This window comes from Dysidea avara, chromosome 7 (assembly GCF_963678975.1).
Source record: "Dysidea avara chromosome 7, odDysAvar1.4, whole genome shotgun sequence".
NCBI classification, from domain to species: domain Eukaryota; kingdom Metazoa; phylum Porifera; class Demospongiae; order Dictyoceratida; family Dysideidae; genus Dysidea; species Dysidea avara.
Genome location: NC_089278.1, coordinates 6,590,361 through 6,608,418, shown reverse-complemented (window position 1 = coordinate 6,608,418; position 18,058 = coordinate 6,590,361). Strand labels below are relative to the sequence as shown.

At 39.2% G+C, this 18,058-nt stretch overlaps 7 protein-coding genes across 14 annotated transcripts; 5 read left to right on the top strand and 2 right to left on the bottom strand.

The window, feature by feature from the left end:
- Positions 1–152: 152 nt before the first annotated feature.
- Positions 153–4,089, bottom strand: LOC136260707 (fibroblast growth factor receptor-like). Of its 2 annotated transcripts, none has more exons than XM_066054541.1 (6): positions 3,948–4,089; positions 3,612–3,887; positions 1,458–1,817; positions 861–1,406; positions 425–814; positions 153–378 (listed from the first exon to the last, which is right to left on the bottom strand). In XM_066054541.1, exons 1-6 carry the CDS (start codon positions 4,012–4,014, stop codon positions 230–232), a joined length of 1,788 nt encoding a protein of 595 aa, XP_065910613.1. In that variant the 5' UTR covers positions 4,015–4,089; the 3' UTR covers positions 153–229. The 2 variants fall into 2 exon arrangements, with proteins under 2 accessions (XP_065910613.1, XP_065910614.1); XM_066054542.1 differs by having other exon boundaries at positions 3,943–4,077.
- LOC136260718 (uncharacterized) lies at positions 4,071–5,753 on the top strand. Of its 2 annotated transcripts, none has more exons than XM_066054559.1 (10): positions 4,071–4,268; positions 4,317–4,458; positions 4,517–4,551; positions 4,626–4,748; positions 4,800–4,887; positions 4,937–5,038; positions 5,092–5,187; positions 5,241–5,276; positions 5,324–5,432; positions 5,485–5,753. In XM_066054559.1, exons 1-10 carry the CDS (start codon positions 4,110–4,112, stop codon positions 5,672–5,674), a joined length of 1,080 nt encoding a protein of 359 aa, XP_065910631.1. In that variant the 5' UTR covers positions 4,071–4,109; the 3' UTR covers positions 5,675–5,753. The 2 variants fall into 2 exon arrangements, with proteins under 2 accessions (XP_065910631.1, XP_065910633.1); XM_066054561.1 differs by having other exon boundaries at positions 4,072–4,268; positions 5,241–5,270.
- Positions 5,754–5,825: 72 nt separating this feature from the next.
- LOC136260699 (TELO2-interacting protein 1 homolog) lies at positions 5,826–10,911 on the top strand. 4 transcript variants are annotated; one of them, XM_066054532.1, is made up of 12 exons: positions 8,903–9,068; positions 9,123–9,237; positions 9,295–9,371; positions 9,423–9,582; positions 9,627–9,689; positions 9,815–9,887; positions 9,940–10,051; positions 10,100–10,188; positions 10,243–10,435; positions 10,482–10,531; positions 10,591–10,694; positions 10,745–10,911. In XM_066054532.1, the coding sequence occupies exons 1-12, from the start codon at positions 9,045–9,047 to the stop codon at positions 10,807–10,809; spliced, it is 1,125 nt and encodes a 374-aa protein (XP_065910604.1). In that variant the 5' UTR covers positions 8,903–9,044; the 3' UTR covers positions 10,810–10,911. The 4 variants fall into 4 exon arrangements, with proteins under 4 accessions (XP_065910602.1, XP_065910601.1, XP_065910603.1 ...); XM_066054530.1 differs by lacking the exons at positions 9,815–9,887; positions 9,940–10,051; positions 10,100–10,188; ... (2 more) ...; positions 10,591–10,694; positions 10,745–10,911 and having other exon boundaries at positions 5,826–9,068; positions 9,427–9,582; positions 9,627–9,690; XM_066054529.1 differs by lacking the exons at positions 9,815–9,887; positions 9,940–10,051; positions 10,100–10,188; ... (2 more) ...; positions 10,591–10,694; positions 10,745–10,911 and having other exon boundaries at positions 5,826–9,068; positions 9,427–9,690.
- Positions 10,800–13,148, bottom strand: LOC136260714 (uncharacterized). Of its 2 annotated transcripts, none has more exons than XM_066054552.1 (9): positions 12,936–13,148; positions 12,780–12,881; positions 12,644–12,732; positions 12,506–12,596; positions 12,262–12,453; positions 11,662–11,699; positions 11,150–11,611; positions 11,054–11,104; positions 10,800–11,001 (listed from the first exon to the last, which is right to left on the bottom strand). In XM_066054552.1, exons 1-9 carry the CDS (start codon positions 13,072–13,074, stop codon positions 10,891–10,893), a joined length of 1,275 nt encoding a protein of 424 aa, XP_065910624.1. In that variant the 5' UTR covers positions 13,075–13,148; the 3' UTR covers positions 10,800–10,890. The 2 variants fall into 2 exon arrangements, with proteins under 2 accessions (XP_065910624.1, XP_065910625.1); XM_066054553.1 differs by having other exon boundaries at positions 12,644–12,729.
- LOC136260708 (PWWP domain-containing DNA repair factor 3A-like) lies at positions 13,113–15,599 on the top strand. 2 transcript variants are annotated; one of them, XM_066054545.1, is made up of 15 exons: positions 13,113–13,288; positions 13,341–13,408; positions 13,466–13,554; positions 13,602–14,066; positions 14,121–14,188; positions 14,241–14,302; positions 14,349–14,412; positions 14,462–14,540; positions 14,586–14,641; positions 14,692–14,737; positions 14,787–14,916; positions 14,969–15,017; positions 15,069–15,206; positions 15,251–15,358; positions 15,409–15,599. In XM_066054545.1, exons 1-15 carry the CDS (start codon positions 13,196–13,198, stop codon positions 15,493–15,495), a joined length of 1,602 nt encoding a protein of 533 aa, XP_065910617.1. In that variant the 5' UTR covers positions 13,113–13,195; the 3' UTR covers positions 15,496–15,599. The 2 variants fall into 2 exon arrangements, with proteins under 2 accessions (XP_065910617.1, XP_065910616.1); XM_066054544.1 differs by having other exon boundaries at positions 14,459–14,540.
- A 21-nt stretch (positions 15,600–15,620) lies between these two features.
- Positions 15,621–16,800, top strand: LOC136260721 (protein AF-9-like). Its single transcript, XM_066054564.1, has 3 exons — positions 15,621–15,776; positions 15,860–16,037; positions 16,087–16,800. The coding sequence occupies exons 1-3, from the start codon at positions 15,768–15,770 to the stop codon at positions 16,710–16,712; spliced, it is 813 nt and encodes a 270-aa protein (XP_065910636.1). The 5' UTR covers positions 15,621–15,767; the 3' UTR covers positions 16,713–16,800.
- LOC136260720 (alpha/beta hydrolase domain-containing protein 17C-like) lies at positions 16,778–18,013 on the top strand. The gene is made up of 3 exons (XM_066054563.1): positions 16,778–16,915; positions 16,986–17,651; positions 17,708–18,013. The coding sequence occupies exons 2-3, from the start codon at positions 17,008–17,010 to the stop codon at positions 17,925–17,927; spliced, it is 864 nt and encodes a 287-aa protein (XP_065910635.1). The 5' UTR covers positions 16,778–16,915; positions 16,986–17,007; the 3' UTR covers positions 17,928–18,013.
- The last annotated feature ends 45 nt before the right edge of the window (positions 18,014–18,058 follow it).

Here is an 18,058-nt window from a genome sequence, read left to right as displayed (position 1 = left end):
TATGATTGAAGTTGTACTAACATTTGATAGGAACTGCTTTACGTACCTGCCTTCGTATGTTAGCTGAGAATTATAAGCTGTTGACAGGAAATTTCAGCTTATATCATTTATTTTTCCCTTGAAGTCCAGAATTTAATCTTCATTCACCACTATTGAGTAGTTGGATACCATACCTGTATACCAAACACTAAAACATTGTACAAATACAGCAAGTATGTTGTATAAGCAGTTAGTCATCAGGTATTAACAAATTTAACAATTCAATAGCTCTATCAGTTGTACCATTTTCATTTTCATTGAAGTTTTCTTCTTTTTGGTGTTCATCATTGCTGGTAGTCAAGTAGTCAGCAAAATCAGGTCCATACTCATCAGATGATGCTACATACAAACCACATCATGTAGGATAGAACAAGTTTTCACTTACAAGCTAGCTCTCGTAGATTGCTTTCTGCACGTTTTTTGCTAAAGCTGGTAATGTGACGTAGTTTGTAAGGAATGTGCAACTTGTCCTCTAGTGCTACAATGAACACACACTTTGTAAATTCTCTTTCCAGCCTGTTCATAGCATAGATCAGTTCTAACTGAGAAACCTCATCTTTGTGACATAGATAGGCTTTTGTCAACAGCAAAATTATAAACCTACTATTCTTGATTCCTTCACTAACCATCTCTACTTTAGTACGTCCAGGTAGGTACTGATCCAACTGGTAATAAATGGAGAAGGATTCCTTTAACGACATATACAGTTTATCCACTTTCAGTTTGTCTTTGTCTTCTTCTGTCATTGCAAGAAAGAACTCGTACTTGTAATGCCCTGTGAAGAGAATGCTCTAAACAATATGCAAAATACTTGTTAATACCTTTCTTTGGCAATGGTCTTCTTCGATATTGCTCTAGTGCTTGATGGAGTCTTTTCTGACGCTTACGTTGATAGTGGAGAACAGCTAGTGTGATGGAGATCCCAAAAAAGACCAGGACTACAAGAAGTGTAATACCAACAAGTAGCAATTTGTAAATAGGATGTTTAATTGATGGTTGTTTTGGAGGTAGTGTTATGCTCAATGAGACGGTTTTAACTTGTGGAAGGTAATCAGAGATCGCAGCAGAACATGAATAGTTGGCACTGTCATTAAAAGTAGCATTGGTGATATACAGTGTGGATGTCCTACTGCAATCAAATTTTTTGAAGTCCTGCACTACATCATGAACACGAGCAGAAGGATTCCACAGCTGTTCATCATTTTTGTACCACACTATTGAATAGTCATAAGTGTGAGGAATGGAAGCGACCTTGCAGATGATAGTTATGTTGTCTCCAACATGAGCAGTTATGTTGTCTCCAACATGAGCTGCAGTAGAGTTGATTATGTCCACTGATGGGTGCGCTGGGTCAAAACTTTCACACTCTGAAAAATAATGGCACAATTAAAGCATCTTAATAACAATAGTATACGTACTCCAGACTTGAAATAGCGGAAATAGGAAATTGTCACTTCCCAAGTAATTCTCTGCTGAACAGAAATAGTGTCCATTGTGTTGTTCTAGAAATTTATCAATTGTTAATTGTCTATGATCACTGCTATTCTGTGGGAAAATGCCATTACTTTCCCGATACTCTTCATCAATCATTATGAATGAATCATTCCTTTGTTGTAAAGTTTCATTCAAAAAATACCATTTATAAGATGCCTGGGGGTTCCCCTCCAGTGGACATGTTAAGGTTAATGTTTGACCATAATATGGCTCCAGTGGATTAATCCATGGTAAATATGTGCGATTAATTAAGCGTTCTGTGTTGGCTGTGAGTTGTGGATGAACTATATGAAAAGAATATATATATATATATATATACAGTGGACAAAAATAATCAGTTGTCGTGTTGCACATCCATACAGACTGACATACATATAACTAATCAGTGAAGAGCATTTCAGAGTCAGGTACAGTAAAACTGACTAGCTGTTTGTTTTACTAACACTAGGACAGTGGTGCTTTAGCTATGTCAGAAATGTGGAATTATTGCCAGGCCTGCCGAGAAATAGATTGCAAACTCACTGACATGCATTATTTGTTTATCGGACACAGCACTATATTATACACATGCAATAAAAACATACAGGTGGGCTAAAACCAGTTTCTGGCAGCACATGTTCTATATAGTCCATTTGTGACCAGATTTACAAAAAGGTACCTTTCTCACAAACAAAATTTGACCCATTTTTAAACTTCATAACTTTTTTATCATTGCATATAATTGTCTGAAATTGTCATGAGTGCAACTAAAGTATGAGCAAGTTAATCAGTATAAGGAGTCAAGTGTTACATCACTGTTTGCTGGCACTGATGTAAAATGTGTGGAAAAGGTACCACCAGCCTTTTCACAAATCTGGTCACATTTGTAGTCTGGTGTGGCCACCCCTTCGATTAGAAATTACAGATTTGGTCTGTCTAGCGTCACATACTTGTGCCAGACTATGAGAATTCAGTGCAACCAATCAGATTGCTTGGTTGTGAATTAATACATAACTCATATGAACTTTCCTTGTGCTTTGTAATGGTGACAATATGTGAAGATATCTGTTCTGAACAAGTACACAATAAAGTAGTTAGTTGAGAATACTTTCGTCTACCTCTCAACTAGTAAAGATAACAGAAAAGGAATATAAATTTAATTTATGCTGTTGTCGTTACATAATACTGCATTCCATGTGTACAAGTGGCCGGCTAGACAAACTTAATTTCTAGGTGCATGGCCACATTAGACTACTGCTAACAGGCTTGTTGTAATTACTTACCAAATTTAATTATTACAATTACCTAAAATTTGGTAATGATTAATAATTAATTACCTGTTTAATTATAATTTCTAACAGTAATTATTTAAAAAGATGGTAATGATTAGTAATTAATTACCATTACAATTACAACAAGCCTGACTGCTAATTTGTGGCACACAGGTGTGTCATACTATATACTCCATATGGAGGTTTCTGTACAGTAAAAAATAAAAATACAAATCAGTACAGTGTCATTTTAGCACATCAAGGTGTGTTTAAAATGAAAGTGTGCCAAAACAATATACCATGTTCTCTCTGGCAGGCTAATTTAACATGTTAGATTTTAACAGTTTTGCACACTGTGCTAAAACTAGAGATGTGGTCAGCACACTTGTCTATAGTGTACATGTAGACTACACTGAATAGCCAGTGACTCGATCCAATAAATTTGGAAATGCCACTTTGTGGTATAAGCTCTTTGTAACATGATCAGCACCGCACACTTTACCAGCTAGGCTAGAAACTTAAGAGCACCCAACTCCATGCAGCACTTAGCTACCACTGACTGGCAACAATCTTTATTGTCAATTTGTCATACTGACTCTTGAGTTGTTGCCAGAGCCGGGCACTGGATGTATTAAATATTTCTATGCTGATGTGGTGAGGTCATCTACCACTTCACAGCTGGCCATATGTAAACAGACCAAAGGAAGTTTGTATAGTTATATGCATACACATGAGTGGCTTGTATACACAAATCACTGACAGCCAACCACTGACTGCCAGGGGGAAGAATTGTGTAGCTAGAAATGGTCCAGCCAAAAACACACTTACATGTAACATTCATGTGATGACACTTCATTGCTGCCAGTGATGATTCATTGGAGCGACTCTGACAACATATGAACACATCATGATAACAGTGATCGATTTTATCGATTGTCAAATATTTCAGATCACTTCTTGCCAGAAACTTCGGACCGGTCATATTCGAGTACTTGTAGTAGTAATATGGTGGTAAACCATCCCAAGCACATTCGTACTGCATTGATTGTCCTTCCTCCACCGGTCTTTCGATTATGACCAAGCCATCCGTATCTGGATATTCAGCTACGGTACGCAAAGAAGCCGTAGTAAAACAACGGGAGGGGCTGAATATTCTCACCTTACCCTTCCCTCGCTGAAAGACCGGCAAGAGACACAACAGAGTGAATAACGCCACAAATTTAGTGTGCATCGCACCGAACTCCACACCACACTGGAAACGTTTCTTTACCTTTCAGAATTCCTGGATCACGTGCTAACACTTACACTTACGTCATCACTGTCAAAATGGCTAGTGGTTTCTTTGTCGTTGTCGTTGCTGTTATTTTACTGCAAATCGGGACAGGAAAAGATATTAAATGGATTAGAAACAGTAACTGGGATAGTGTGGACAACTGGGAACTGGGCCGTCTTCCTTGCAAAGGAGATATCGCAAGTTTCACTCAGGTAGTGAAATCTTTGTAGCTATGCTGTTTACGCTCTGTATCACTACAGGTTAAGCCGATAGATGGGAAGATTCCTATGGTGTACTTCAATGCCAACAGCACTGTCAGAAAGTTAGTGCTACCACGAAACAGTAAAATCGTGTTAAAACGTTCCATCACTATCCGCCTGTCAGCCAACCAGTCGTGTGAAGGTGAATAACTTGATGAGCGCGCTTCAGGCGCTTATGTTTACTTATCTTCTTCTTGTAGTGGATGCTAATGCAGTACCCATTGTAGCTGGCCAGGTACGTTTAGTGCCATTGTGTCTAGTAGAAGCCATAGCTAATTCAATTTTGGTTTATAATTTCATCGGATTTAGGTAAATAATTTTATTGGTGTACGTACCAACAAATGGGAGTGCAAAAGCAACTGGCGTACTGTTGATGACAACAGCGCTGTGGATAATGCACCATGTGGCAGTGATGTGGCAGTGTTCCCTTCAGTATGAGTTGCTATTGTGTGTTGATGTGTGTTCACTGTACTTGTGTTTCAGGACTCAGCCTTTTCGTATGTGACCTCAGATGTTAATGTTTTTGTCAAGTCTGTTTTAATTCGATCTCATAAGCCCTCCAATCTTGATGGTAAGTTTACAGTAATAAACATGTCTATGAAACTTGAAAATAATTTCAGATTATCAAAATGAATTTTTGCTTGGCTTGACCATCAATGCTGGTTGTCGTGATGATGCCGATTCATGCCTGTGTATCCCAGTAGACAGTGCCTGCAACATAGGTATGATGCTGACCCTAACGTGACGGTGTTTAGTGATGATATTACTGTACTAGTTCCAACATCCACCCCCACTACATCAGTGCCTAATGTTGGCGTCTCACCTTCTGTAAGTGTGCCAAATCCCTTTCCAACTGGATCAATAATAGGACGTAAGAAAAGCGATATTGTTATTAACAGAACAAATACAATTGTTCATTAATAGCTGTGAACACTGGTGGAGTGGTGCAGAATAGTAGGTGTAAGCTACCAACAGACCTGTGGTATTTATTGTATGTTGCAATGTAGCCCCTGGTGGTAGTGATGGTGGTAGTAGCAGTGCTGGTGCTGTAGTTGGTGCTGTGATTGGAGTGATTGTGATATTGATTATTGTGGCTATTGTAATAATAGCTGTCATGTAAGTTAGTGGTGTTCAGAAAATAACAAATATCATTTTGCCTTTCCTGTAGAGTTATCAGAAAGCGTAGATACATTAAACCGAAGCACGAACCACTTGAAGAGGATTTCCCTCCAGCTGCAAAAGAGAGTGGCTCAGCAGCTTATGATAATCCTACATATGATATAGACTCCACTGACCCCATGATGGATCAGCTGGTGCCTCGTGATGCATCATCGTATGACAACCCCTTGTACCAATGATGTGTGGAACTGGTTAAAAACTGGAATTATATCATGTAGTGTGTTGTCTTCAGCCATATTGCAATACTTTGCATTTGTATTGTAATAAAACAACTGACGGGCGGGTAGGTAGCTACCAGTCGTCTTAGTGAAAACGCAGCTACCGTGCACGTGATCACAACAGTTTGCAGTGATGGATAGGGATGCGGAGAACTCCAAGACTTTTCAGAAATTAAAACCATTGTGTGTAGCAGTATTGCGAAGTCCAAGCAAACAATCTGTGGGTGTACTAAATTCTGCTGTGAATGATCTGACAGCAATTGATCCGAAATTATTGGAATACGTTTTGTTTCCATTAAGAATGGTTCTAAAGCGGCCTAATGTATTGGATTCAGAGCCAGCTGGTATGGTCGAGCGGATACTAACTTGTGTTACCTGCGTAGTAGCTAAATCTACCATTACGTCACGTGAGCAGTTTGACGAGTTTTTAAGGTTATCATGCATTGTACTGGACGAGAAGCTAATTCACCAGCTAGGAAGACTATCCTACAGTGAAGATATTGTACATGTTGGGCTTAATCTGTTGCTAGTAATTCTTCATAATGCTTCTGATGAGCTAATGACTTGTCTGTTGTCTAGGGGAGCACAGTTACCAGTTGTTGGTCATTGTGTGTCAGTATTACTAACAGTGATTCAGTCTCACTCATCCAGAGATGTACAGTTAACTACACTAGACTGTCTAACTGCATTATCAGGAGTACGGCAGTCACTGTTACCTCCTGATGGTGATAATGATGGAATGGTATGGGTCAAACATATTGGGTATGGGTTTGCTGGAAGTGGAACTGTCTTCAGTTCCTTTCTACCAGGAATTGCCCTATCACTGTGTAAACTTGTCACAGAGAACCCCAAAGCTGGACAAAAAGTGATTTCATCTGGATTGTTGGCATGGACCCATTTTGTATCACTTGTGATGAACGACAACGAGCGCAATATGGCCACCACATCAGATACAGATGATGTGAAGGAAAGTGAAATGGCAGTGAAGCAGCTAGAAGTAAAACGTAATCCAAAATGGTGGCAAGAGACATCAGAGAAACTAGACATTCTCATTAGCAGGATAACTCACTTGACGTCTCACCCAAGTTGGTTGGTACGATGGTCACTTTGTGTGTGCAGTTATTGTCTACTAACATGTTGCTCTAATGTACTGGCCTTATCTGTGTCCAAATGTATTGAAGTGTTAGTGAGCCTGCAAGGTGACTCCATTTCTGGTGTATCATCAGCTAGCTCAATGCTGCTAGAAGCATTTTCTGATGAATTTGCTATTAAAAGCTCAAGGAGTCTTATCTCAATATCGGAAGAGAGCATTTACACTCTGTGCACTAATTTATCCAAATCACTTCTATCACAAAATGATGATCAAAAACTCTGTACACTAAACTTGTTAGTTGGTTATGTTAAGTTGTTAGGACCTCATATTAGTAGATTGGGGTACTCAGTCTCTCACTTGAATGCTCTATTTTTATCACTTGTCCAATGTTTGAAACTTGAACTGAGTGACATCAGGATAATGGAAGAACAAGTTAATGAGGTATCCGATGAACTGTTGGCTTGGACACTTCCTTTGCATTTTGTTAATTTCCGTGACAATAGAATATTTCACTGCATTGAGCAAGTATGTGCATGTATTGGCTGCCACATTCAACTAGAACCTGTCATTGATCAGCTAATGGATATGTTCCATTCATCAGAACTGCATCGTAAAGAAGCCATACTTGTGTTAAAGAATGTTATATTTGGAACCGTTGGTCTGCTGTCACCTGTGTCACATTACAGACATGAGTCAGTGTTACAACATGTGAAGGAGATTGTTACAGACTTTGTGTCACCAGTTTACTGGCATTGCAGCACCTCCAATATCAATGACTCTGCTGTTGATCATAATGAGAACACACTGTCATTTAAACAGCTCAACAGTAATGTTCTGTTAGTGTGCCTAATGCTTCAAAGTGTTGGCACTTTTGTACAGGTGGTAGGTGGGTCATTTGAGCCCCTCTTACAAGTGGCCATATACCCTCTGATGGAGAAGCTTGGTGATCGTAATGTCATGATCAGCAACACAGCGCACCACACAGTATCACTGATAGCTCACCATTGTGGTTATGCGTCCATGTCAACTCTTATCACTGCCAATGCTGATTACTTGGTCAATGCTGTATCACTTAATTTACGACGTATTAGTATTCACCCAGAAGCACCAACTGTCTTGAGAGCTGTCTTGCTGTATGGGGCTGCCGAGGTGTTGCCACTTATACAAGACTCTATAGACGAGGTGATGTTTGCTCTTGATATCCACCAAGAGAAAGAGCATTCTATTTGGCCAGTTTTGTTGGCACTTGTCACGGCAATTGTAAAGTGGTATCCCAACAATCTTCCACCTATAAACAAAGTGAAGAAAACTAGCAATATTAGTGGTATTGTTGATGAGGATAGAAATCACAAAATATCAAAAGATAAAATGAGAGAGTTTTTCCTAAATTACCACAGGCAAAAGCAGCAAGAAGACGAGGAGGATACTGAAGTACCAGAAAACCATGACCAAGACAGTACTGAAAATGACGAAACAAAGCCACACAAGAAACCAAAACTACCTATCCACCATCAAGCTGCCTTGGATGTTCTCAAAAGGTGCGCATATTTTGTGGCTACAGATGTACTGAGAACAAAACTGATTGTTCTTGCAGCAATTGCACTTAGCCTCAGAGCCTTACAAGACGTTCAAGATGAGCTGCTACCTCAAGTTAACAAAATATGGCCAGCATTTACCAGAAGATTTGTAGAGTCAAATCCACTAGTGGTGTTGAAAGCGATTGAAGTGTTAGTGGCTATGGCTGATGTGTGCAGAGATTTCTTGCGACGTAGAGTCAGCAAAGAAGTCTGGCCACTGCTGATGAGTAAACTGGAACAATTAGCAGTAACTAGTCGTACTGCTGGTGAGAGCTATCGGCACACAGCAAGCTGTAAATTACAGAAAACAATTCTAAACAACTTGGCTATGTTGGCTGAGAAACTTGAAATTTCATCAGAAAATTACGAGAGACTAGCTTACGCTTGTATTCCTTACCTAAATCATCTTCAGCCAACAGAATTACAGGTCAAAGCTAAAAAATGTTTGTCTACATTATCTGTCAATCATGCTGACATGGTTTGGCTTTTATTGCAGCAGGTGAAGCCACTCCAAGTGGTGCAGCCACCTCATCCTACTCTTAAACCTTACAGTTTTCCAGCACACCAAACTGCTGTGCAGTATCACGAGAATATCCAATCTTTGTTAGAACTAACATTGTGTAGGAGGTAAATTATATTCGATTGTGGGAGTGTATTTGTAATGGATGATATTTTAAGTTGCATAGTAAGTGTGTAGCTTCTTCGCATATGAAAGTTGTTAAAATGTTAAGATACTTAGCAAACGCTGAATGGGCTGGGTGAGAAGGGATCTGCAGCTGTCGAGTTGATAAACAAGTACACTAGCAACATTCTTGATCACCCAACCAATGACAAATACAGGAGGATACGAATTGGTATGGTATAGTTGAAATATTCAAGTTTAGAGCAGTGGTTAGCTACTTTTGTTTTAGAGAATGCAAGATTTAATTCAGTGATATGGAGCCTAGAAGTAGCCAGAAACTTGATGTATGCTTTGGGCTTTGAACAGGTTTGTAAGGACCACACTAGTTGTTGGTTACATCAGCCGTGGTTATTTAAGGAAGGCAGTGATTATTTAGTGTTGCCTGAAGATGTTGACTTGTCACTGATAAGGGATGTGTTTGTTAAACCAGTAGCAGCTCCTACGACTGTTCTCTCAACTGTGCCAGCCCAGAAGCCTACAGTGGCCCCATCATTACGATTGGGAAAAACAGCTAATGGTAAGATGACTTCTTGTGTCTGTCTTTGTCACTTCATGTTGTAGATCAAAGTTATTTTGATTCCCTGCAACCCGACATGACTCTACTGTCATACCTTGTTGAAATGGGTCAGTTATTTGTTGTTACCACCTGCCAGTATTAAGTGTAGATGTTCACAAATAGGGCAGTGAAGGTCCATTGTATTATGTGTGCACTCATATTATGCCTAGTGCAGTGAACTTTTTAATGTTAGGATATGACCGAGAGATTGGTCAACGTGCACTGGTTGCCACAGGAAACAAAGGTGTACAACCAGCCATGGATTGGTAAGACATGACAAAAATGAGGGGACACATCTCATGCTGTGGTGATATACAGGATATCAGTTAATCCACATGGTAACATAGTGACCACATCCACTGAAGATGTTCTAGTGCCCACGCCAACTGCTAACACTGAAGATGTTCCAGTTAAACCAAAGCCGTCAGTGGTAGGTCTGGTATGGCAGTGTGGATATGTAGTTCAAACATAATAACAGCAAGTTCCTGTCTCGAGATATGAAAGTACAGCTGCTGATCGTCATGCATTTCAAGAGAAGAAAAGAAAGGAACAAATTCTGGCTACTAAGTATGAAAGATGTACAAATGAAATTTGCATATATAAATAATTTTGGTTGCACAGGATAGCAAAAAAGGAAGAGATAGCAGCAAAGAAGATACTTTTAGCATCTGTAGAAGCAGAGAAAAAATCCAGACAAGGAGAATCTACTACTGCAACAGTAACTGAACAAAATTCAAAGCCGCAACAGCCAACTGCTTCCCCTAAACAACAATCCAGTGTTGCACTGATCAAGTTGAGAATGCCCAATGGAGAAGTATGTCATCTAGTGCTGCTGTCCTAACTACATACATGTCCCACAGGTATCCACCCTACAACTGGAACCTTCTGACACTGTCGAAACATTATATCAGTATGTTATCATGACAAAACTGTACTATGATAATTGTGTGTTTACTTGCTTGTATATAGACATGCCAGTGAAACAGCAAAGACTTTGTCTACAGATTTAAAGTTACTATCCCCCACCTCCATGGAAGTGTTTAGTGATAAAAACATTACACTGGAAGAGGCAGGTGAGGATTGATGCCATGTTAGACTGAGAGAAGTTAGCAAAATTTAACAGGACTTACTCCTCGTGGACTAATAGTTGTTAGATTAATCTCTCAAGAAACTGAAGATCCACGGTAATGCCATCTTTTTTAACAATAATCATCAGATGTTTATTTAATATAAAGACACAAAGAAATCTGTTTCACTGATTGTTCATTATCAACTTTGTAATAAAATCTCCACAGCAGAGTTTACATCTCCTTCAGTAGCTTGTAGTACTTGTACAGCAAGTAATTCATCTTGTATTCCCAATAGCTTCAGTTGTTCTAACTAATCAGGGAGGGGTACAGGGTAAGAGAGAACACAGTCACAGTTTAACTACCTCATTTCGGTATGTTTGTCTTAGATATGTGGTCCTATCTGGTGACAGCTCCTGTAAGGAAAAGGATAACCAGTATTGCAGTGTAATAATGCTAACAGGATAATGGTGTCTTCGTTGTGTTTCCTGTCTGTCTCGCCGATTAGACCCCCGCCTTTCTCTTTGCTGTTCCCTCTCCCTATAAGGCTCATGATCCTGATCCCTTCTTGTTGAGGAATGTCCTGTTCTTCTGCCTGTTTCATAGCTACTCCTCCGATGGTGGTGTGGTTGATAGTTTGTTGATGACTGCATTGGTGTTCTATATGCTCCAGCCAGTGCCTCTCTGATGTCATTGTGGCTGAAGTTTCCAGCTGGTGGACTCCTTGACTGTTCAGCAGAATAAGATGGTGGGTCAGCAACAGGTGAAGATGTGGCACTTCCTTGTAGAGCATTAGTCAACATCTCAACTGTAAACAATCCTTGTGGTTGTACCCTTTGTGGTGGTGGCTGTTCAGGTGGTACTGTCACTATTGATGGTAGCATTGCTGGCTCATTGGAAGTGTTCTCCACTACTTGGGAACTCTGTGTGAACAGTGATGATGACATGCTACCATTCACAGCAGCATGCTTACTTGTTGAGTGTCATCCTCCTCCTCTTCCATGTAATCAACTATAAACAAGACACATAAGTAGTTAATAGGCAATGCAGTAACATCTAAGAGTTCATGAAGTAAGGGGAGAGTATCAAAGTATGGTCTGTGCAAACACACTCCCTTTGATCAAATTAATGCCTCTGCTGCTATGGATAACTGTTGATAAGATGTTTAAAAACAGAACTATTGATATGTATTGAATATGGTAAAGCCTTTAACTGGTGACCTCCTGATTGACCAAAAAATGCACTGTTTTAGCATAGCATCAATACCCACACTATGCTTTAGAGTTGTATAGATGATACCATAATAAGTCAGCACATGAAGCAGGTTGACTGATAAAAGTTTGATGAAATTTACCACACAGCCAATGTTGATCTATAAAGTAGCTAATAGACAGATAAAGTTTGGTGTATTTCCAAACTTCAGTCACGCCAAACTTTAACTTTTGGTAGTGTTTCTCAAGAATGTGTTTCCTTACTGCTAGCTTTATAAGGCTCCATATAAGGCAAAACTTTTGGCTAATATGGTAGCAGTAGACAACAACAGAGCCCATTAATACTCCAGTGACACACCCACCTGATAGATATTGTTCTAACATCAAGATAAGTTGAGTGTCTGAGTTAGGTATCTCTTGTCCCTGACTACGAATATCACTGATACACTTGTCAATAATTCGCTGGCCAAGAGTTAGTAGTTCAGGTGAGTTGGAGAACAGTTCAAATGTGTTGCTACGAAGAAGACCAATGAAGTGTCGGCTACGAAGTAATGCTGAATCACAAAAGGAAATGATACATACACTTGTAAAACATTACAAGCATACTTCTGAGCTGAGATAAACTAGACACATCCTCCTCATTCTCTGCTAGTAACTGTTCCACTGATTCTGGATCAGTGATTAATACTGTGACAATCTACAATAGTAAATGTGTTGTCTGGTACATACAACTTTTCTTCTCACTAAGTCTTGCATTCTTTCATGTCGAAGGAGTTCTGTGAATTCAGGACACCGAACTGTTTCTGTCTTCTCCACATACTCATTCCTATCTTCTACACAACAAGGAACACTTCACTATGGACCGTGTAATTGTATTTACCTGCTATAAACTTCTTTAAGACAAATAAAGTAGTTCCACTAATAATTTTATACTCAGTGGGACTTTTATCATCATTTAATATTCTTCCCCCATACACTAGATCTACATAGTTGATAAACACTTGACTATATGGTGCGTATCTATGGCGTCACTAACCGAATTCATCTGGTAGTATATTTGAGCGACTTTCTACTAACTTTTTAAATTGTCCTATGTCAAGTATACTCAAATTTATCCCTGATATCTTAATGGTCGAGTCTACCAGGGGACCTTTGATGAATACGATATCATCCATTTCACTTCTTCGCGCTTCGTCACCGTTACCACACAACGAAATTGTACAAATATATTAGAATATACACAATAAATGACACGCCTGTTTGTTCCGGGAATTTCTCTAGCTAGCTGGATTTAATATGGACGACATATCTTCCGATTGGTGGAAGAACTACCCTTTGAATACTATCGTGTGGTTTAAGATGCCTCGAATCTGCTGGTGGCCTGCAGAGGTATTCCCCATTTGCGCCTTGAATTTTCTCTATGCAGAACTTTGTTACTAAGGTTATTGAACAAATACCCGCTGCGAAAAGAATGGTATTGATAGTACAGACGTATGCAGATGATGAAGGGTGATTTAAATTTTACATATGTATGTAAACATGTATATATACTCCCGCCAAATTTAGTGAGAACACTGCTGAAGTTAAATCGTTAAGTCAAATTAAGACCTATGATTGTTCAGATCGTAAAGTATTGATAGACCAGGGAAAGAAGAGTAAGTAAAGCAGTATGAATTGCATGAGCCATTGCTATATGTTACAGAATGCAGGAGTAAATTTCCTAAGTATGTACTCAAGTTTGATGAAGCTGTTAAAATAGCTGATGATAAGGTCGGTATTGTACAAAGTGAAGAGGAAACAGTCCAACAGCGGGATATTTGCTGTGAACCAAGGAAACTGTTCCACTCTTCACAACCCGCCATAAATGAGCAGGATGATGCTCTAGACAATTCTGTTTCTACACCTTCTAACTCACTGTTAATGTCTCCTAATGATTCTCTTAATGGAAATTCTTTATCCCAAATCCCTACACGTTTATCACGGTCTGCAAAGAGGCCTAGAACTAACTCTACTAGTAAACCAACTAAACGGAAAAGCAAGGCAGCCAAACAAGGTGAAGGGTCAGCCAGTAATGGAGTCATGGAGAGCACACCTTGTAATAGTGAATCAGAAGATGATTTGCCTGCCATCTCAATGACCCAAACACCCATCAAGTCATACTCTTCCTGTAAGTTTGATAACTATTACAGATGTAAAAATGATGTGCTATTTTCTTGTGTAGTGAAATCTATAGAGGATGGTGAAATAGTTTGGGTCAAACATAAAAAAGATCCTTTCTGGCCTGCTCTAGTTAGTCAAATAATACTTTTCCTAGTTGGTAAATAAGCTTCTTTTTTTTTAGGTTGTTAGGGGTGGCAATAAAGATAGAGCAATTGTTAAGTTTTTCAATTACGAGGATCAAGAGTGAGGTGTTTGTGTATGTTGATGTAAGTCATGTAGTCTATTACAGTTATCCAGTAAAAAACAAGAAAAGGATTTTACCATTTTTGTGTGCTGATAAAGAGAAGTATGAGGTGAGCTAAAGATTGTTTTGGTTGTTGTGTGCTACACCTTGTATAGCAGGAGGCACAAAATAATGATGACTCAATCAGAGCTGCCCTCAGAGAAGCATATCTTTTGCTACGCTCACGTGGAAGTGAAGGTATCTTACTTGTGTCAATTCCTTGTCATGATTTTGTGTTTCCAGAGTTCAGTGGCACTCCAGTAGCACAATATGAAGCTGTCAAGAAGCGTAGGTCACAAGTAAAGAATCCTCTTTAGTTTGTTTATTAAAGACTATATATTCTTGTTAGACCACTCCTTGCAAGAGGATAACATTCACAGAGACCTCAAGTTGTTGTTAGTATTATTTGTTGTTTCAATGACATTGTAGTCTACCTCTGATTAGCCTCAGATGATGACGAACCTGCAGAGTCTGCATTTGGTTATGACATTACAAACAAACAAGATATTGGGGCCACTAATGATACTACCCATGAGGTTGATGATTTACCTATCATCTCTGTATTTCCTGTTGGGTAGGACCTTGTAAGTAATGTTTCCACCTTTAAATTAATATGTCTTTTATAGATCTCTGTATTCTTATGACATACTCAAATGTCATTTTACCCAATTAGAGGTATATGTATGATATGGTGTTAACATGTCATAACAGAGCTTTCCATTGTAGTCAGATTTGTACAATATATTTAAAGGTGACACACCTTCTGAAAACCACAGAATATTCTTTGATGGAACATTCAAAGAAAGGGATACATTAAAGATTCAAAATCGTTGTGGTCCACTTGAACATCTCCACATGGAGCATGTGAGTCTGACAGTCTGGCTTTTAACATATTAATGTGTATGTAGTGGAAAGAGCTACAAGATCAAATGATAGAATGGGTAACAAAATGGTCTAAAGCTGAAAATAAAGAAGTAGTTGAAATGAGATATGTTGCCGATGTTTTGTTTCCTGAAGTTAGTGATATTCTGAACTTTTTATTGTGTAACAATTGTTGTTACTTTAGGCCACTGTCAGGACAATGATGAAGATAGAGAGCATATCAATGGAAAAGGCATGGGAGAAGTTCTTAGAACTAGACCCAGATGTATAGTTTGTAGCTCAGTGCTATGTGATTTCATTTTGATCTTTTGTGCTGACACTTGTCTCATTATTTTGTTTCGTGTTCGTCTTATTAAATATACTTTTATATCGGGATACACGCTACTTTTTCATTCCATGTGGATTGTTCGCGCACCAAAATATAAGAGACATCCATGCTTGTAATGGCGGACTAGTTCTGCTCGTTAACTGGAAGGCGTTCGTATTATTTTGTACTTAGTGAAGTGGTGGTACAGTTATATGATAAAGAAACCGTGAGCATACATGTCAGAGGTCGGTATGCTTCTTTTCATTAATGACTTGCGCATGGCTGTTCTCGTTCGCTCCGACACTTACATAATGTTTTCCCTTTGCAGTCAGTTCAAATTAAACTATTACTCGGACATAGTGCGCAGTGGAGAAAAAAGCCAACTCCAGAAGGATTCACTCATGACTGGAAGATAGTTGTACAAGGAGAGGAAGGCTTGGACATTAGGCATTTCGTTGAAAAAATCGTGTTCCACTTGCACGAGAGTTTTCAACGGCCTAAAAGAGGTAAAAATATGCGTGTGATTTATATTAGTTGATCTTTCTGGTCTTGCAGTGTTCAAGGAGCCACCTTATGAGGTGGCAGAGTCAGGGTATGGTAGCTTCATGCTACCCGTAGAGGTGTTCTTCCGTAACAAAGAGGAGCCTCGTAAAGTTTTGTTTGAATATGATTTGGTGTTGCCCAATCTTCACGACCCACCAATTAATGAAGTTAGAAGTGAATGTCTCACTTTCCAGAATCCTAGCGAAGAGTTCAAAAAGAAGCTGCTTATGGCAGGAGCTGTGGGGGCTGGAGTAGGCGGCAGTAATCTACCAATTCCTAAAAAGAAGAAACATTCGGGTGATGGTTTAGGTGGCGAGCCACCAAAAAAGAAAAAGAAAAAAGACAGCTCTAGTGACTCTGAATCAAGCAGTGGAGATGAGAGTGATAACAATGAGGTTACAGCAGTAAAGAAAGAAGTTAAAGATGAGGCTAGGATCACCTGGGATGCTACAAATCTGAAACAACTTCACAAGCAGTTAAATGCTATCCAAGATCCATCCCAATTGCAAGAGATAGTTAACATCGTCGAGAATACTCAGATATACCAATTAACTGCTTCAACTTTTGACTTTGATCTCTGTAAGCTAGACGAAGCTACTCTCAACAAATTGCACACACTCGTAGAGTCGTTCAGTTAACTTCAGCATAGTTTAGAGCGGTAGTCCATACTTACATTAACACTTTTATCAACTAATATTTTTTTCACCATTGTGGAGATTATCTTAACCACAAGACGGATTACCGAATACCATAAGCGAACCCGTATCATGAAACAGATAGTGTTCTCTTGGCCTTATGTTTTCAAGCGATTTGTGTGAAAGAATATCTACACACGTAACAAGTGAGATTTGAGTTTTGTTGTCGATTAATCCCGTGTGTACTTCATAAACGAAACCCTCACGATTTTGTAGGTCTAAACTCTGAGTAGACGAGATGAACGGATTATCATTTTCAGAGATGTGTTACCTATTTTGCTGTCCTCCGTTACCATCATCAGTCGCAGCCAAGTTGGCGTTCCTACCGCCAGAGCCCACTTACTATGTTGAAGACGAAGAGGATGGTAGTTGCTCGCTACATTTAACCGAGCGTTCAGAGTGGCAGTACTCATTACAAGAGTTGGATGGAATAGAAGTGTTCCGAACAAGAACACGGAAGGGTAACACTATTGCCTGTATGCACGTAAAGAACACAGACAATCCCAAGTTCACGTTGTTGTTCAGTCATGGTAATGCTGTAGACTTGGGTCAAATGTCCAGTTTCTACGTGGGCCTGGGATCCAGGATCAATTGTAATGTGTTTTCGTTTGACTATTCTGGTTATGGTGGCAGCACTGGCACACCCTCAGAAAATAACATATATGCTGACATTGAAGCTGCTTGGAGTGCATTACATAATAAATACAGCATTCCGCCAGAAAAATTGATCCTTTATGGCCAGAGTATTGGTACAGTGGCCTCGATTCATTTAGCAATGAGACTGGAGGTTGCTGGTGTTGTCCTGCATTCACCACTTATGTCTGGCATGAGGGTTGCATTTCCTAGCACCACAAGAACCTGGTGTTTTGATCCATTTCAAAAGTAAGTAGCCTGAAACTGGTACTGATATTGAATATCATAATTTTGTATATTCATAGCATTGAGAAAGTGTCCCGTGTATCATCACCAGTTCTAGTCATACATGGAACAGAGGATGAAGTCATTGATTTCACACATGGTTTGTCAATATATGAGAGAGCACCACGAACTGTTGATCCACTATGGGTGGAGGGTGCTGGACACAATGATGTAGAACTGTATGCTTCCTATTTGGAACGTCTGCGAAAGTTTACAGATGTAGATATTGGATCTTCTTAATTATCTTATTGTATGCATGAATTACTACGTGATGTGTACCTTAATCTAATATTATACAGAAGAGGGTGTTTATATATTTTGTACAACTTCTGTTTTAGTGCGCGTGTTGAGACCCCCAAAGTATTAATTTT